The sequence below is a fragment of the Petromyzon marinus genome, chromosome 34 (assembly GCF_048934315.1).
Source record: "Petromyzon marinus isolate PM22_M1 ecotype Great Lakes invasive population chromosome 34, UKy_Petmar_22M1.pri1.0, whole genome shotgun sequence".
NCBI classification, from domain to species: domain Eukaryota; kingdom Metazoa; phylum Chordata; class Hyperoartia; order Petromyzontiformes; family Petromyzontidae; genus Petromyzon; species Petromyzon marinus.
In genome coordinates, this window is record NC_133700.1 from 5,842,514 (window position 1) to 5,862,375 (window position 19,862).

Sequence of the window (19,862 nt, forward strand, 5' to 3'; positions counted from 1 at the left end):
GAAGAATTAGCAAGTAGCCGTTGTTCTACATTCGCCTGGGAAAGGCCTGCGACGAGCGATACCATTCGACGGAGATTAAAACACTACGAGTGCTTCTGAATACTGCCCCGTTTTGTAATAAGGGACTTGTAACGACCGAGAGTTATGAAATGTCTCCAAGTTTAAGAAGGGTTGCAACCTCTGAGGTATAAGAAAACCGGGATATATCCACTGCGGGGGGGGGGGGTGGGGTGGCACGTGCCCCCCAATGATCCGATCGAAATACCTAATTTCGATCGGATCATTGGGGTTTATTAGTAATAAATCGCCATTTTGCAACCCACACTGCCACTGTGTAGCATATCATTATGTGCCAGGGTGTCTATGAGATGATAGGACAATAGTCTGAGTCCATAAATGGCAATAAGCAACGGCAAAGCAGTTATAAGTGACTAAGAATTGTGCGCAGTTGCGTATACAGTACACGACTTCCCTGAAGGCATCAACACCTTCAGTGAGCGCGATGCCGACCACACAACGCGGTTCGAATTCAACCCTCGATCGATGGCTGCGCCATCGCCGCACACGCGTCGAATAAAAAGCAAGGAACAAGTCCTTACTTACTAACAGCTCCTATCATTTTTCATTGCTGGAGGGGTTTCCCCCCCTACCTGAAAATCCTGGCTCCGCCATTATCTCACAAACCCTCAAGGAAGACTACATGTAAGCACGTAGGTGTGCGTCATCAGTTTTCCTTTATCAGTACCGAGGCTCCCACAAGGCCATGCGGGAGGGCGCGTGGCACAGTTTGGCACCAGCTATCATAGAGTGCGGTCGTGACGCTACAGTTCTCTGCAGTGAGTACAATGTGTTTAAAAACGGCACTCCACCTCTCCAAATAAAATTAACACTAAACCGCTCGCGCGTTCCGAGATTCAGCGGTGAACGGAACACCCACCCTGCAACGTTGCAGTCATCTCGGAACAGGAAAGGGTTAAAAACATCGCACAAAACAACCACGTGGCGCTATTGCCCACCTTGTAGAGCAGGGTGAAGATGACGATGTGCATAGTCTTGCAGTGCAGAAGCCGCATGAGGCCACGGTACTGGGGGTGCAGGGGGGGCCTCTCTCTGTAGGGGGGCCAAGGGCTGCCCTCGAAGCGTCCCGTTTGCTTGAGGCTGTACACAAATAATAACAATAATCGTTTGTTTTTTAAATGGCGCCCTTTACGCAAGGGAGGTGACAGGGCTTTCCACGAGATAAGTGATTTCCATCATATATCATCTCAAACATTTGAAAGGGAACCCCCCCCAGTGGCAGTTGTTCTTGTGCAGCTCAAGGTGACTGGCATGCCGTCCAATCTTCCATGTGTAATCCAAATCGATAAAAAAATTAAACAAGATTCCCCGTGAAGCCTACACAGACAATTGAAGACAAGCGCTGTTAGTGAGTGCCTATTCGGCTCAGAACGGCACATGAGTGAGTGACACAGCCAGCACCAGGGACAGCAGCCAGCCTTTGTTTCCCTCCACAGTGCTGTACGGGGAGATACAGTGAGTAGGCGTGATGCGTGTGCCGATCGAGCATTCTCCCCTCACATGTGTGTTTTCTTCAGGCATGCACCAGTTCCCAGCCACACAAGACAGAAATACAAGAGAAAAAGAATCGCCCAAAAAAACCCGCAATTGGGGCCTCCTGAAAAAAGTCCCGAGACTCGGCGAAACTTTTCTGGATAAATACGGAAGTACAGTTGGTATCATAAGTTATGGAGGCAGTGATGGGACACATTTGTTCTCCCCGATTTTGCTCACCGGACACTCGGCGTCGTTAAATGTGATCAGCGGTAATCAGATTTGGAGGCGCGATGTGGAGGCAAACAAACAAGAGTTAATAAATTGTGAAAACGCGACGGTCGTGAAGAATTGAATCGCAAATTGAAACTGAAAAATCCTAACTGAAAGTGATAAAAATGTAAACCGATCTGTGAAAAACAAAAGGAAAGTAAATTTAAAACCTAAACCACTCTGACACATCCGCAAAGTTGTTGAGACGAAGGCAGCGGCAGCCAAGGCAGGTGTGTGCGCGCGTGTGTCGGGGAGGGAGTAGTAGTGTCGTGTTTAGTGCGCTTAACTACAAACCCGGCAACCCAAATTCGATTCCCACTCAAGGCCAACACCAGTGACGATTATCTGAACCGGTCCTGTGGGTCCCCTAGCTTGACTCAGCCTGAAATGAGCACCTCGTGAGGTGTGTAAAGCATTTCCACTAGAGAGACGATGGTGGCTAGGCGTGGTGCCGGCTTTCATAGGTGCTCACTAACAGCACTTGCCACAATAGTCTGTTAAGGTTATATGGGGGATCTTTGTCTTTGGTGCTGGACATACCAAATCTCGTGTGTGCAATGCTGACCTTAATACCTTGGGATGGACCTATGGCCCACAGGACAGGGCCCATGACTACATATCATACAGCCCATTGCCACATGAGATCTATCACTTCGAAACGACATTTATCCTCAACACTGCAATCGTCTTAGTTATACTAATCGTTGATCAAACATTCAATTATAGAACCACAGAGCTTGGGCAATTGTTGCCTTTTCTCTTGTCTGTGGTTTACTATGAAAACTGTGCACCTAATAATTTCTACAGCATTTTGTTAAATTATTGGCTTGAATACAGCTATGTAAAAAAAAGTTAAACGATACTCGAGGGGAACATTTTAGACCTTGCAAAACTGAGTTTCTCATTTTAGCATGCTCAGTAACTTGCCACTGAAGGGGCCCCATACAGTGACACTGAGGCCCCAAGAGTGACACAGACCCCAGTGGTAGCACGTTCATCGCTTGTTGCAGAGGTACACGGTTCGAATCAAGCAGCCTCCCCAATAAACACTGCGATTGTGTTCACCGTAAAAACACTAAGCGCCGTCTCCTTCAGAGGTGATGTAAAAAATCCAGTGACATTGTTCGCAAGAGTTGGCCACTATACGCCGGTATCATGGTCCAAATGTTACAATTTAGAAAAAATACTCAAAAGCGATTTTACATTTCCCTTGCGGCACAACTTTGGCTGGACTCTCCTGGGTAAACAATAAAAATAATATTCTTAGCTCTTTCGGTAAAGTCACGTTGAAGGGAAACAATAAAATAATAAAATATATAAAACAATAAAAATTCTCACGACGCTTCCACCATAACACAAAGGTCGTCATCAGGTGTGTCGGTTTGCATTAATTTATTTATTTTTAAACGGTTTACTTATTTATAAAAAACGTCAGCACCACGCGCAGCGATTTGGCAGTTTATTTAGAAGGACTAGTCCATCTATGTTCTGAAAAGAGGAGGGGGGAGACGAAAAATTAATGTATGCTGTCTTAATTGATTGTTCACGCTTACAGTGGCTTTCAGACAGCATACATTAATTTTTCGTCTGCCCCCTCCCCTTTTCAGAACATAGATGGACTAGTCCTTCTAAATAAACTGCCAAATCGCTGCGCGTGGCGCTGACGTTTTTTTAATAAATAAATAAACGCACCGCCTAAAAATTAATTAATTAATGCAAATCGACACACCTGATTACGACCGTTTGTGTTATGGTCGAAACGTCGTGAGAATTTTTAATGTTTTATATATTTTATTGTTTCCCTTCAACGTGACTTTACCGAAAGAGCTAAGAATATGAATTACTGCAGTTACGAAAGCTTTAAATCAAAAAATAAAAATAATAACGTGGCTTAAACTCAAGTATCTGGCATTAGCATTATGAACCCTAAACTACTGCTGCTCAATTCTAGATTTGAAGCTTTCGTGACTGCAAGGATCCATACTCTTTGGTTCTATTCTGTAAAGTCACGCAAAAAAAGTAAAAAAAAAAATATTCACGACGTTTCGGCCACAACACAAGTGGCCTTCATCAGGTGAAGGTACCAGACTGTCTAGAGGACAGCGCTGTTGTTTTTTTTACGTGACTTTACCGAATAGAACCAAAGAGTACTGCTTCTCAGTTACACACGTGCCCGCAAATGCACTATCTTGCACATTCGCACATGAAAACATTCACAAAATTCACAAATGCTTGCACGGATGCTCACTCACAAATACAAACATACCAGCCTGGTGCACAGACGTGAAAATGAAACTCATAATTATTATCCTTAATTATTTCATTCGTTCCGTAACACGCACACTAATGGTTTAATTTTATATTAATATTTACACAGTGGCATATTTTGTGCTAATTGTGGTTTTGTTTGCAAAACTATGCATGTTATTTGCAAAAGATGCACAACTGTGTTGTCATTGAAAAATTTGGGGCAATAAAACAGGAGGAAATTAGATTTCAACATTCAGGAAATAGTATTACAGCAGCTTGCGTGATACCATTACCCGCCTAATAATTACGTTCATGCATTTTTTTTCAACTAATTATAACACAATAGTACTATTGGTGTTTGGGCACAGAGAGAAGCAGTTTTAATCTGAACCCTCTGCAGGCAGCGAAGCCATATGTTATCACGTTGTGGAATGATGCTAGAGGTTATTGCAACAAAAGCCAGGGGTCACCAAAACTTCCTGACATTGCGAGCAACAATAAAATAATATCCATCGTCACAAAACGCCTAGGGTGGTCACGCGCCCGGTTCGCTCACGCTGGTTGGCTTTGGAGTTTTGAATTGAAAAAATCTGCGTAAGCCTCCCAGGAGTCCTGTACTCATAGCTGGCTCTGCTGCAAGGGGGCGAGCGTCCTTAAAGTTATATTGATAAGTTACAAAGTAGCTGCGTCTCCCACCGACCCGTACTTGACCTGCGATGGAGCAACACGCACCACTCAGTTGCGCCGCCCCTGTAATCAGCCTATGCCTAACATCCCTCAAGGGTTTGTCTTACACCACCTGCGAAATATCACTACATTCTGCACAATAAGCACCCCATGCTGGGCTGAAATTTAATTATAAAGCAAACATCATGCTGAGGTTGTGTTTTTTTTGTATGTAGTCATTGACCAGGATAAGAACATCAAAATTACGAGACATGAGAAGCCCATTTAGTTTCGGGTGGGTAGGAGCGAGCCAACGGACGGAATTTGCGTGAGAGGATAACCACCGTGGAAGCAGGAGCCATGAGATCAGCTTGTGTGTCGGAGTTGAACAGACTGTTCAATCGCAGGACCGTGATAGATGCACGAAGGAATTGAGGACTTCATCCAGCAGTGGATTGAGCATGGCTGATGATAATAATGATGGTGGCCAAGCAATTGAAAGCAATATCTCAACAGGGCTGAATCATGGCCATTATTAACTCCTTAGTGATACCCAGACCCATGGTTTGAAAGCCAGGATTTAAACGGGCCTCACTCATTTTGGTGGCTGTGACATGGCTATTATGAGCCCAATGAGACCAACACAGACTCGGGGCTTGAACCCAGGATCCTGGCTGTGCCAACCCAAGTCTCATGAACTGTTTAAGTGGTTGGTAGTAGGCCCAGGTATTTGACCCTAGAATGTTAGCGGCATTGGCTGAGCGTCTCTGGCATGGCCATTATGAGCCCCGCTGAGAAGACCATCTCGCCGCAATCCGTCAACTACGAGAGCACACAACGCATTTGTCCAAAACCCATCGTCCGCAATGTCACCAAGTGTTCACTTGCATCACACAGCGTATAACAGTGTCACGTGTAACGACTGCTGAGCTTCCAAGAATAGCGCATGTCACGACTATGTACAACAGCGCCCGTTATGTTCAAGCGTTCTCCGTTATGTTCCCGTGGGTGCACTTACAAGGCGGTGTATCGATCCATCGCCGACTGGACGTCCCTCCGGTAGACGGTGCGCAGGATGACCATCACCGCGTCGAACTCCTTGTCCCAGACCTCGGCTGAGAGACAACGATAGGGGTGAGAAGTAGGTCATACGGATGCACAGGCTGCCCACAATCCCCCTAATCAATTCAGATATTCACCCATGGATGTGTATATGCCCCAACCTACTAACCACTCTAACATTGTAAAGATCCATACACCTACACATCCTCCAAATGTACCTGCCCCAATCTACCTATCTACTAATCCACCAATATATCTACTTACCTATGAACCTATCTACATACCCATTTATCTAGTTCCTTACCTATTTACCTACTTAGCCATATACCTGTACACTTAACCAGTTACCTCCCTATCAACCTACCAACACACCAACCTACAAATAGAATTACCAACATACCCACATACTTACCCTCTTTACCTTACAACCTCGCCTTCCACATATCTGCCCACCTAAAATATGTGACATTCACCAATCCGAGCACTTTCCAGGATCAACCCTACTTAGTCTCCGTGATCTGGTGAGACTGGGAGCATTATGGGTGATTTTGTCACCGGTGTGAATAGTAATCATAATCATTCCAATTATTTGCCCAGGAAAGCTTAATTGAGTCTCAAGACTCTTCTCAGAAGGGTTCCTGGTTTGGCATGATTGGTCAATACCATTCATAAGTGTTTGTCGTGTGCATGAAAACTGGAGAACCCGGAGAAACCCCACGCACAACAGGAGAATGACACCAAAAGGGCCACACAGATAGATTCATAAATACACTTGCTGCACTGCCATTATCCTGCCCAACTTGCAGCGCAAATCTTTGCAAGTTTTCTAAGTCTCAAAGAGGCTGAAAGGGGTATTAGACAGAGAAAAGGAAAATGTGCTACGACAGACACAAAAACAGACAGGGAGCGTACGACAACAATTAGAGACAGACTAAAAGAGCGACACAGATACTGTTTGAACGCAACGATTACAGAGCAGAAGACCAGCACGGACATACGCAAGAGACAAATGTGAAATGGCACACGCTCCACACCTAAGGGGTTCTGCTCCTCAATGCCGACATGTTCACATAGCACCTGGCACCTGCTCAATGTCGTCCCGACCTAGGACAGTCTCCCAGGACCGGTTCAGAAAATCGGCACGTTAGCCGCGGGAGATATTGAACTCAGGTCATCGGACTTATAAATCACCGGGTTCGTAGTGACTGGTCTAACCACTGCACTACCGCTCTCTCCGATACACTAAAGACAAAAACGTCCTCCCCAGTATAGTAAAGATCCCCATGTAGCCTTAACAGACTCTTGGGGCAAGTGCTATTAGCGAGCACTTATGAAGGCCGGCACAGCACACAAGGTGGTGAGTGGCCAGCACCACATCCAGCAGCCTTTGTCTCTCCAGTGGCTATGTTACTACACCAGATTCTCATTTGAGGCTCAGTCGACCTAGGGCAGGCCCAGGACTGGTTCAGATAATCGTCATTGGTGTTGGCCGTAAGCAGGAATCGAACTCGGGTCGCCGGGTTCGTAGCGCAGCGCGCTAACCACGACACTACTGCTCCCCACATCCACTATACATACACACGCTTACGCACGCGCACACACACACAGTGCACCTCAATTATAGCGAAAATTGCATGCAATTTCAGGTCTGGCGTCGGTGCCAATGCATTCGTGGATGATTACGGCCATCACGTGGGGGGGGTTCTTCGGAGCACAGTAAGCTCGCCAACTAGACCACCAACCCACAACCACCCCTTAAAAACCGTGCATGCCCGCTCGCTGTCTTTCTCACACACTCGCCCACTCACACAATGCCCCCTTAATGTGCAGCAATCAGCGGCGCCGGTGTGCAAAAAAAAATGTGAGTACGCATTTCGTAAACCAATTTTCACAAACAGACTCAGGCTCCCAATTGCATTGTCCATTCACGAGTAACGTAAAGTGCCTTAGTAATCATCACCCTTTCAGCCCAGTAATTTGCAGAGATGGTCGTGATGTGACGTCACTTAGAGACAATTAATAGTCCAAGTGTCTCCCCGCTCAAGTGGCACGACAAGCATTTGTGTTGGTGGCCCCTAGTCGGCGGTGAGAATTCCACGTTCTTATGGCGGGTAGGGTCAGCCTCTCCAAAAGGCGGTTATTGTTGGCTTCCTACAATAATAGTATGCTTCTTACGCAGTACATTCGCACCATCAGGCCGAATGTGATGCATCCACATATCTATACAAAGATTCACAGCGTAGCCTACATAGAATATTTAGTGAACACCTCGCAATGCCAGCATGGCACACAGGTAGGTGGTTTTGACCAGCACCATGCCTGGATGCCTTTATCTCCCCAGAGCTGAGTCAACTTGAGAGGGCGTGGCAAAGATGGTAAGTGCACTGCGCTACGAACCAACTGCGTGACCTGAGTTCGATTCCTAGATACGGCCATCTACAGTGGTAAGTGAAATCGGAACCGAATTTGCCCCCCTCACCTCCACCTGCCCTGGCACTTTATAATCCCATACAAATCAGCATGGTAAAGTATGGCCAACCATAGCGCCATTAGCGACACAGCACCCTTATCCAGTGGTAGATTGACAAAGATCTGTACATTACTATGTATTTTTACGAACGAGAGAAAGTACAGCGTCATTTCCAAGACCACTTGCTACCTGTGTTGTACACCATGGTTAGGTATTGAACTCAGGTAACTGGGATTTTATCAGTGTGGGCATCACTGCATCACCCATTCTTCACCTATACGCCACCCCCAACACTCGCATCGACAACACAATTAAAAACAACAAAATTACATGGTGTGGCTGCAGAAAGCAATCAACGTATATTTCCAGGCTGTCTCGACATTGCAATTTCAATCACAAAAAATGACTCGGACCTGCGACACAAATGATAAATACAGATTGTGGGTGAGAGCGGCTCAGTCACCTCTCATTGTGAAGAAAGTGGAGTGTTGTTTTTTTGGTCTAATCGCTACACGTTATTATAATTATTATCATTGGGGAGGGGGGGGGGGGAGGTCGTTGCTACGAGGGTGACCTGCTCCAGGGCTCGATCGTTCCAGCGTTGGTGCACACTCACGAGAGTCAAGGCTATTGGCGTTCACAGCGAGTCACGGAATGTCTTATGACGGCTGTTCCGTATTTTACAGCCCCCTGCCACTCCCCCGGGCACGCAACTCTCACTTTATTATTGTATCGCCAATTTATCTGACAAATGTATTTGGTGATGACAATGCCGCTGCTGTTTGCCAGTGGCACACAAGCAAGAATTAACCCAAAAATGCAACACATTAATCAAACAACACCGTAGCCTTAAAAGGGAAATGTTTGCAATGGAAGATGTTTCGGGCAGTGGTGCTTTCTGCAGGGCACAAACTCTTCTATGAATAAGAGCCATTGCCCAAAATGTGTCAAGGTTCTTGGTTTATTTGAAGTGGCTCAAATATTGAGATGGCTTGGTGGTACGGAGGGCTCGAAATGACTGCATTGATGCACTTGGGCATCAACGTTGTTATCCTGCGTTTCAATCCTAAACCTGCGAGCGTCATCATGGCCCTCTCAATAACTGTGAAGTATTATTGTATATTTATTTATTACAAACTGTTTAGTAAGCCCGCACCAATGAACTCTGGGAATATGTGCCTCTCATGGATTCTAAATTGTAGTAGAGGCGTAATGATTCCATCTTTGCTGCCATTAAGGAGTTCACTAAGAAACTACCGCCATGTCTATATGGTATGGTGCATTTTCAACTGCATTGTAGTAACTCATTGCTACACATTGAAGATCCAACAAACTAACCACCTGGCTTCTCAATGGGACAATGGGAACCTAGCGGTGCCCAATACATGGATCGCGATCCATGGGTGGATTGCAAAAAAAAAGTTGTGCATCTCAGGACAAATACTAACATAAGCACACAACAATTTAGATTACAGCTGATAGGTGATAAAAATCCTGCACTGACAATTCATACATACAAAATAATAACTTCGACCCATATAGATGGCGAGAGTATTGGGTCTGTCGTATATTAGAGAGGGGCCTACTGTTCAGCACACCCGTGCTGGTGAGAGGAGCCTGCTGTTCAGCACAAACGTGTTGGTGAGAGGGGCCTGCAGTTCAGCACACCTGTGCTGGTGAGAGGGGCCTGCTGTTCAGCACACCTGTGCTGGTGAGAGGGGCCTGCTGTTCAGCACACCTGTGCTGGTGAGAGAGGCCTGCTGTTCAGCACACCTGTGCTGGTGAGAGAGGCCTGCTGTTCAGCACACCTGTGCTGGTGAGAGGGGCCTGCTGTTCAGCACAAACGTGCTGGTGAGAGGGGCCTACTGTTCATCACACCAGTGCTGGTGAGAGAGGCCTGCTGTTCAGCACACTTGTGCTGGTGAGAGGGGCCTGCTGTTCATCACACCAGTGCTGGTGAGAGAGGCCTGCTGTTCAGCACATCCGTGCTGGTGAGAGAGGCCTGCTGTTCAGCACACCCGTGTTGGTGAGAAGATGGCGCCGATGATGGTAGCCTCAGCCGGTCGGTGCGCCCTGTTTTGTCTTGTTTTGTCTGTTAATTCAGTGTTTTGCCAAGATTTTCGGAGTTCCTTAACAAGAGACGAACTTTTAAACATCAGGGAAACAACTCCTGTGGATTTATTTCCCACTTTTCTGCTTCCAGCGGCAGAATTAGTGGGCTTTCTAGTCAAAACCACGCTAGGCTTTGGTCAAGCAGCGAAACGCCGCCCATGGGGTAAACGGTCGGGGGCTCTCGTACGGCTACGCAGACGCGGGATCCGAACAGTGCTTCCGAGCTTTTTCCTCCCCAACGTACGTTCACTGTGCAACAAAATGGACGAACTTCAGCTACTGATGGTGAAAAACAGAGACTTTCTTTCATCTTCTGTTTTGTGCTTCACGGAGACATGGCTGTGTGATTTGATTCCGGACACTACGCTACAATTGGCAGGATTCCATCTTGTAAGATCGGATCGTGACATAGTACTCTCCGGCAAGACGAAAGGCGGTGGTATTTGTTTTTACATTAATAGTGGCTGGTGTGTAGATGTCACAGTGATTCTGCAACATTGTTCTCCGCTCCTTGAATCATTTTTTATAAACTGTAAACCTTTCTACTCGCCTCGCGAGTTCGCGTCGCTGATTTTGGCCGGAGTTTACTTGCCAACGGATCCTCAGATTAAAGAGGCCCAACGCATGCTAGCCGACCAGATTCTGAGTGTGGAGCGAGCAAATCCAGATTCGCTGGTTATCGTACTTGGTGACTTTAACAAAGGTAATCTCAGCCACGAAGTCCCCAAATACATACAATTCATTAAATGCCCTACCAGAGAAGGGAACACTCTGGATCACTGCTACACTACAGTCAGTAGAGCCTAACACACCGTCCCCCGAGCAGCACTGGGACACTCAGACCATGCCATGGTCCACCTGATTTCTGCATACAGGCAGAAACTAAAGCTCTGTAAACCTGCTGTGAGGACATCTAAACAGTGGACCAGTGAGGCTGTGGAGGATTTGCAGGCGTGCTTGGACTGTACTGACTGGGATATGTTCACGACTGCTACCAATAGTCTGGATGAACTCAGAGGCTGTGACGTCGTACATCAGCTTCTGTGAGGACTGCTGTATTCCAACACGTACCAGGGTGAACTTCAATAACAACAAGCCCTGGTTCTCAGCAAAGCTCAGAAGGTTGAGGTTGGAGGAGGAAGCGTTTAGGAGTGGGGATAGAGACAGATTCAAGGAGTCGAAGAACAGGTTTAGCAAGGCGGTGAGAGAGGCTAAACGACTACTCAGAGACTGAAACACCAGTTCTCTGCTAACGACTCTGCTTCTGTCTGGAGAGGGCTCAGGCAGATCACCAACTACAAGCCCAGAGCTACCCAACACCACTAACGACTCCCGCCTGGCCAACGACCTGAACGAGTTCTACTGCAGATTTGAAAGACAATTGGACTGTCCTGAACTACCACTTCCCACCCAAGAGGCCCCATCCCCCACCCCTACTACAGAGACGACTCTCTCCTTTCAGGAGGGAGAAGTTAATAGACTTTTCAAGAGGCAGAACCCACGCAAAGCAGTTGGGCCGGACTCTGTCTCTCCAGCCACCCTCAGACACTGCGCTGACCAGCTGTCTCCGGTGTTCACCAACATCTTTAACACCTCCCTGGAGACATGCCATGTACCAGCCTGTCTCAAGTCCTCCACCATCATCCCTGTGCCCAAAAAGCTAAGGCCAACAGGACTAAATGATTATAGACCGGTCGCCCTTTCCTCTGTGGTAATGCAGTCTTTTGAGCGCCTGGTTCTGGCACACCTCAAAGCCATCACAGACCCTCTCCTGGACCCCCTTCAGTTTTCCTACAGAGCCAACAGGTCTGTGGACGACGCAGTTAACATGGCCCTCCACTTCACCCTACAGCATCTGGACTCCCCAGCATCCTACGCCAGGATCTTGTTTGTGGACTTCAGCTCTGCCTTCAACACCATCATCCCTGCCCTGCTTCAGGACAAGCTCTTCCAGCTGAACGTGCCCGACTCCACCTGCAGGTGGATCACAGACTTCCTGTCTGACAGGAAGCAGTGCATTAAGCTGGAAACACAAGTGTCTGAGACTCCAGGTCCATCAGCACCGGAACTCCTCAGGGCTGCGTCCTTTCCCCACTGCTCTTCTCCCTGTACACCAACAGCTGCACCTCCAATCATCTGTCCGTCAAACTCTTGAAGTTTGCGGATGACACCACCCTCATTGGGCTGATCTCTGGTGGGGATGAGTCAGACTATAGGTGGGAAGCTGACAACCTGGTGACCTGGTGTAGCCAGAACAACTTAGAGCTAAATGCTCTAAAGACAGTTGAGATGGTTGTGGACTTCAGGAAGAATACAGCCCCACTCACCCCCATCACCCTGTGCGACTCCCCAGTCAAAACTGTAGAGTCCTTCCGCTTCCTGGGCACTATTCTCTCCCAGGACCTCAAGTGGGAACTGAACATCAGCTCCCTCACCAAGAGAGCTCAACAGAGGATGTACTTCCTACGGCAGCTAAAAAAATTAAACCTGCCAAAGACAATGATGGTGCACTTCTATGCAGCAATCGTTGAATCCATCCTCACCTCCTCCATAACCGTCTGGTACACTGCTGCCACTGCCAAGGACAAGAGCAGACTGCAGCGTATCATCCACACTGCTGAGAAGGTGATTGCCTGCAATCTACCAACCCTCGAGGACCTGCCCACCTCGAGGACCATGAGGCGAGCGAGGAAGATTGTGGCTGATTCCTCCCACCCTGGACACTCTCTGTTCCAGCTACTCCCCTCCGGCAGAAGGCTGCGGTCCATCAGGACCAAAACCTCATGCCACAGAAACAGTTTCTTCCCATCCGCTGCTAGTCTCTTCAACAAGGCCAAGGGCTTACACTTACATTAACATTGTATCTACAAAATGACACCTTGCCATATTTACACTATGTTACCCTATTTGTATTTTTTGTATTTTTAGATTGTATCTTATAGCTACCTTATATTCAATATTTATTCAAAATTTTACATACTTTAGCACCTTAGTATTAGTTAGACTTTGTACCTTTAGTATAGTTTAGACTTGTATACCACTTATTTTAGATTTAAGTTTACTATATGTTGAATATATGCACCTTCCTGCCAAAGTAAATTTCCTCATCTGTGCGAACTTTCATGGCGAATAAAACCCCTTTCTGATTCTGATTAAATCCAGGTAATTGTTGGTCGTAGTTTTCCGGTGGAATCGCAGGGCCCATTGAGATCCACCAAGATGAATCACAGTGCTTGGTGTATTGACCACCACTGGCTATGTGTTAGATCAACACATGGGCAGTGGGACTTCCTCCTCTGTGATTGGGGAACAAAGAAATCACTCAATTATGAGTGCAGGTAAAGTGCAAACAATTGCTCACGTCACATCATATTGCACAGTATGGGTCTATGCGTGAGTCTGCGAGTCAATGGGTCCTGTATGAATCTGTAGGGTCTCTATGCGAGTCTATGAGAGTCTAATTGCGACTGGTTGAAAATAAATCCTACACTCACATCACCAATCATTGCCCAACACACGCTTGTGCATGGGGTACAAATGGAATCCATCTGGCGACCCCAGATGCCATGGAATGGCTTCTCCAAACTCAACACCGTTATAAACTCGGGCCATTGCTTTTCAAATGCCATACGAATGAGGGCAATTACTACATAGCATCTGAGTCCCATCTGCCCTTACCCATGCCCACCTCACAATGCGTGTACATCCCTTATTCCATCTCGTCTAAGCTGTCTTCTGCTGGTTTAATTTAGTCTTCAAGGATTTTACTCACAAATCACCACCAAGTAATGTATTACTACTCTGTGCCCAACCGAGTCCCGTCTTCCCCTATTCATGCTGATGTTCAGTCTCTTCCTAACGGACAGTCACTCATCTGTGTGTGTGCATCTCATAAGAATACTACTGCGTAGGTTGTCACGCTTGCGCTGTGTAGCTCCCCGATGCATTTTCAGGTTGCACCGCGTGTTGTTCGGCACGATGTCCGACATTTCCCTGCACATGCTGGGAGCTTCTTCGGTTCTCAGCATGTTGAGGAACTGAGGTTCAAATCATGATCCGAAAAAGGTCCCAGCATGTGCTGCCAAATAGCACACGGTACGACCAAAAATCAAATCAGAGAGCTAACACTTTCGATATTACATCTCACACACACACACACCTGTATCTTCTTATATCAATCCCATGTACGCTTTGCTCCCCAAAGAGCACAGTTTCTCACATCTGTGTGTGCCTCTCTTACTTATTTTACAGGTAACCTGCACCTTTCTTCTGATATCCATCCCCATACATTAACTCTCCGCACACAGTGGACAGTCGCTCACATGTATGTTGAACTTCTTTCAGACTGTACATCAGCAAGTGCTCATCTGTGCATGTGTGTATACATCTTATTATTTCCCTTATCCACATATATCCCCTTGGCTATCCTCGCGCAGCCATTCTCCTCCACACACACCGCACAGGCACTCACGTGTGGGTGTGTACATCCCCTGCTGCATGGTGCCACCGGGCTCGAGCACGGGAGCCTTGAAGGTGGCCACGGATGCCAGCATCGACTCAAAGTAGATGCTGCCAAGCGAGAGGCCACTCTTGGGGTTGGGGTTTTCTGGGATGTGCCATGACGGTCAAGGAAACTCCAACCAACTATTAACTAACTCAGTTTAACACGCAGCAGTAGGCTTTAGCGACCAATATTATCCATAACAAAGCTTTTTTTGGGGGGTTCGATCACGTAAATATAAAAGCGTCATTTAACCTCACCCACTACCCGATACACCCCCAATTAGTAAGATTTGTCACGTAAACAAAACATGCCACTTAGTTGCTACTACAACATACCGGTGTATTGGGAGAGTTAACGCACAACAGCTATGTTTTATTTTACCAGGTTAAGGCCCAGAGCTATGTAGCTCTTTTTTCAAAAGCGACCTGGCTATCACAGATGAAAGCTTAAAGAAGTGGCTTATCATGTCGATATTCATAGCAGCCAAATACTGCACTCGAAACTAATGTTGATTTTAAACTCGACGGTGATGCCACCTGGGCTCGTAGCGTCGTGCGCTAACTGTACTGTACTGCCATTACCTTGGACTGAAAGCAATTGATTCCAACATGCAGAATTTGAAGCAGGTATCGTGTGCGCAAAAATCTACTTTAATCGACGAATCAAATCAGTCACATGCCGAACAATTTTACACACACACATGCGCAGTATGAGGCAGCAGAAAGGCATGACAACACAAGTTTAGTAGAGCCTCCTGCCCGCTTACTCAGAGCCTTAGTGCAGCACTGACACGGCCGTTCTATACCTCTCGTCTCCCTGCAGCAGCTGAAAGGATATGAGGTCGAGCAGGTTGCTGTGGGTCTTGTCACTCATGCAAAGTTGTGCCACCATCTCAGCCCGCAGAGCTTCCTCGTCAGACATCCCTGCCGAACACACTACACGCCATCAACCACAAAAGTAACAATGCTCACTCAAGAAGTAACGTCATCAAAGTGAGTCTTCGCTCATACTCAATACTGTGCTCATCTTCTAACTTAAATGTGTAGCCCTTTGTCAATACACGAATAGATCAAGGTCTTATGTCACGCCGTGTCAGTCATTTGGGCTTGGATGACCATACTTCACCACGCTGGCCAGTGCAGGTTGGTAAAGATAGGGCCCAGGATGGGTTCAGACGTCACTCACCACTGACGAGAGCCGTGGCCATTAATTGAACTCAGGTCACCAGGTTCAAGGCACTGCTCAGCTTCAATGGTGGCTCTTAATACGGGGGACCAGGCAATGAAAGAAATCACCCAGAATGCACCTGATCTAATCAGATCTAAGAAGCTAAGCAGAGTAGTGCCACAAAAATTAAGTAAATCATACTCATGCGGAAATTGCCCAGCCAATAAATAAATTGACTCAAGAGTAAAAATTGTCTAAATTGACCAGTATTTGACATAACGACCTACTCACTGTGAAACGAGCACTCCAACCACTGCAGTGCAAGCTACCACTATAGTACAGGCCCCAGCAAGGGAAGGAGGAATTTTCATTTGTGAACAAGGGCTGTCACTGAAGATGAGCACTGCTCATTGCTCGTTTGAATAAAGAGACGCTTGAAATGTTTGAAGCCATTTGACAATTTTTAAGAAATCAATAAAAATTCACAAATGACCAATTTATTAGACAAATGAATTGGTGTGTTAGATAGAGAAAACTCCCTGCAGGAGAAACTGAAAAAAAAAACCTAAAAATTATGACATGGATAAGTTGAACAAAACCCAAATCACGCGCACAATTAATTCATTAAAATTTATGACAAAAGCGCTCCGCGCACAGGGTGCGTGAAATGCAGAAAATTTGAAATAAAAAAATTCCGCTGGATGACATACGAGCCCGTCAGAGCACGTACGTGCGACGTTTTTATTCGTTTGGTTAAGTTATGAGCCGACAGCCGGCAGCAGACGGGAATTGTATTTTTATTATTCAAATTTTCGAGCAATTCTATTTTTCACCGGCGCGAAAAAATAAAATAATTTTGCTTGTATCGAAATCGATCTTGAAATTGACAGCTCTGAGCGTTCGGGGACAGATTGACGTACGTTGGGAAATAAATCACATTCCAACATCCCGGCAATTTTTTTTATAAACATCCTTCCGTTGCAAAGACAAAAAAAATAAAAGTAAATTGAGACCCTACCCCATAAGAAGGAGCACTCCTTCTTTTCATCGACCAACACCCCCACCTCACGCTGACGCTATTAACTTTACAAAGTAATTAATAAAAATGACGAAAAATTACAGCTGCAACCAAAATGGGAGCTAATGGGCCAATTTATTGGGGAGATAATGAATGATACTCAAAGCTAATAAATCACCATAACGACCGGCTTGAGATGTTCTCACACACTGTCCCTGCATGCAAGACACTTTCCAATGCCCCTTTTAGTGTCTCTCAACGGGATATACGACTACCATCAGCGCTGTTTTCAGACGCGACTATATCTATACTTCTGAGCCCCTTAACTATAAGCCCTGCCAATATTAATGTGAAACCGAACGACAGCTAATGGCTAGTAAGTTGCGCCTCCCAGAAAATAAAATCGTTATCAGTGATGGATTTTTTGGGGAAAAAAATCCTTTTAAAAACTCTCTCTGCACAAAAGTGAGATAGAAGCTGGTGGTTAAGAAGCACATGATTGCACACTGTGGCTGTAATCATTGAATACAAACATCTATAGTCACTACAATAGGCCTCTCTCGCCACCAAGTCATTGCTCCTTCCTATTCGAGAGTACGGTTCACCGCATGGTCAGTCATCCGACATGTTTGTAAATGTCAACCCTTGGAGCTGGGCTAAGCCTAATTAAGTGAGACAAGTATATTAAAGAATGTTTGTTTTGTGTGCCTCGTTTCATCAAGAGTATGGTGCTGCTCAGACCCAAACCCAGGAAGCCTGGTGGTGCTAGCAAGACAGGAGTGTGATCTCAATGACCCACCAAGGCAGGTCAATCCTTGTTTAATGTTTGTCATCATTATCAACTTGTAAAAAAATATATATAACATAAATACATGCAGAAGAAACGTAAATCTCGGAGGTCAACCGAGTTCTTCATCCTTCTGGGGTCAACACAATTATTAAGACTGTGAGATAAGTAAATGGTGGTCTTCTGAAGAATAGACTGGCCTTGGCTATAAGACAGTGGATTTACAATCAAATCCTGTCTTCGGAGTAACGTTGGAAATGAGCACCTTTCAACACTTGTTTGAGCTTTGAATGATGAATGGTCTAGGACAGGGTTTCTCAACATCAATCCCCGTGACGCACCACAGTGTTTTTCTCCAAGGAAACCAATTTTATCTCCGTTAAAATACAAATTCAGTGGTTACAAGCTACACATGCCTGATCATTCTAAAATGCCATTTTACATGACAGACTGATCTAGGTCAAATTAAGACAGTGTGTGTATGTACGCCACTGTCATACATCACTGAGGAGCGGTGGCGGAGTTGTTAGCGTACTGCGCTACAAGTCCTGCAGCCCGAGTTCGATTCCCGCTCACGGCCAACACTCATGATAACTATCTGAACTGGTTCTGGCCTTTTCCAAGGTCGACAAGTACCACTAGGGAGACAAAAGCAGCCGGCGTGGTGCCGACCATCCACCTCCTCGTGTGCCGCAATGGCCTTAATCGGTGCTCACTAACAGCACTTTCCCCAACAGTCTGTTAAGGCTATACGGGGGGGATCTTTGTCTTTGTTTGTCATACCAAACATACAGAGAACTTATTAAAATTAACACTGACATCTAGTGTGAGTACGTGAGCCTCGAGTGATGGAAGAGTTTGCCGATTCAAATTAAGATCGATATCACACGTGCGGGTATGGGCGTGAGCATCCCCCCAGGTGACGTAGAGCGTGCTGATAAGAAACACTTTCTACTTCATGTGAGGCTAGCGTTTAACAGCGGTGCGGCACATGTAACGAGTCATGACATACTTCGTATCTGAATGCAGACTGGTAAAACATGGGAAGGTGGACCGTGCCGAGTACTACAAGGACTGGAATTTGAGAAACCCTGATCTACAGCCATTTGGCCCGACACCACCAAATACGCATGCGTGCGTGCAGACTGACCATTACTGATACCTAGATGCGTCCGTACGCCCAAGAGCAGCACCAGGAAGGTAAGGGCTCCCTCCAGCATGGAGCGCTCGTGCTCAGGCTCCAGAGCCATGTTCTGGTGCTTCGAAGCAATCGTCAGCATGTCCACCACCTTGAACCTGCAGGGCACAAGGAAGAGATGAACATGAAGAGGAGTGGCATGATGGTTTGTGTATCCTAATCGATTTGGCCAGATCATTACTTGACTCTAAAATCTGCACAGCACAAGGAAGAGATCAACCATTTTTAGGTTCATGATCGACACTGAGTAGACCATCGATGTGAAAATCCACCACCATGAATCTACCTTGGACTAGAGAGGACACGGAGTACACCAACCATTAGCAAGTCCACTATCTTGGATATAGAGGAGATAATGACTTGCTATGTACTTAAGACTTATAAAAACCGTGAATATTTTGTCGTGCAGCGTAGGCAGCAAGACACTTCAATAATAGGATTCAACCGAGCGTGGAGACCATGTTCCAGAAATTAAAGGCAGAATCAAAACAAGCAACTCCTGAGAACAACGAACGTTGTCGCAGCGGTAAGCAGAAAAAATAAGATTTGGGAGTGACGATGAGAAATAAATGTATTCTAATAACCATGACAGCAGCTGCAGCAGAGACACAAGGAGAAGACAGATCAACCACAAGAGTGGCTATACCTACTATTGTGACAGAGGTAGTCAAGAGTTGCTGAGGTAAGGAGATTAATCAATGAGATGTATATACAGGAAGTAAGAAAGAGACTGATCAACAACCAGAGTGGCTGTACTAAGCAGCAGTAGCAAAGATGCCAAGAAGACACATCAATGACGAAGTA

The 19,862-nt window shown here is 46.2% G+C and overlaps 1 protein-coding gene across 9 annotated transcripts in view; it reads right to left on the reverse strand.

Annotated features, from left to right (window-relative positions):
• The window catches only part of UBR3 (ubiquitin protein ligase E3 component n-recognin 3), a 158,510-nt gene that overhangs the window by 107,505 nt on the left and 31,143 nt on the right, over window positions 1–19,862 (reverse strand). For 6 of the 9 annotated variants that reach the window (XM_076071656.1, XM_076071662.1, XM_076071655.1 and 3 more), the window contains exons 17-21: window positions 19,011–19,156; window positions 15,724–15,823; window positions 14,856–14,995; window positions 5,759–5,855; window positions 1,017–1,158 (exon numbers count right to left, since the gene is read on the reverse strand). In XM_076071656.1, coding sequence (XP_075927771.1) covers window positions 1,017–1,158; window positions 5,759–5,855; window positions 14,856–14,995; window positions 15,724–15,823; window positions 19,011–19,156 — 625 coding nt within the window. The remainder of the gene's footprint in view (window positions 1–1,016; window positions 1,159–5,758; window positions 5,856–14,855; window positions 14,996–15,723; window positions 15,824–19,010; window positions 19,157–19,862) is intronic. The other 3 variants (XM_076071659.1, XM_076071657.1, XM_076071658.1) reach the window with 3 other exon arrangements.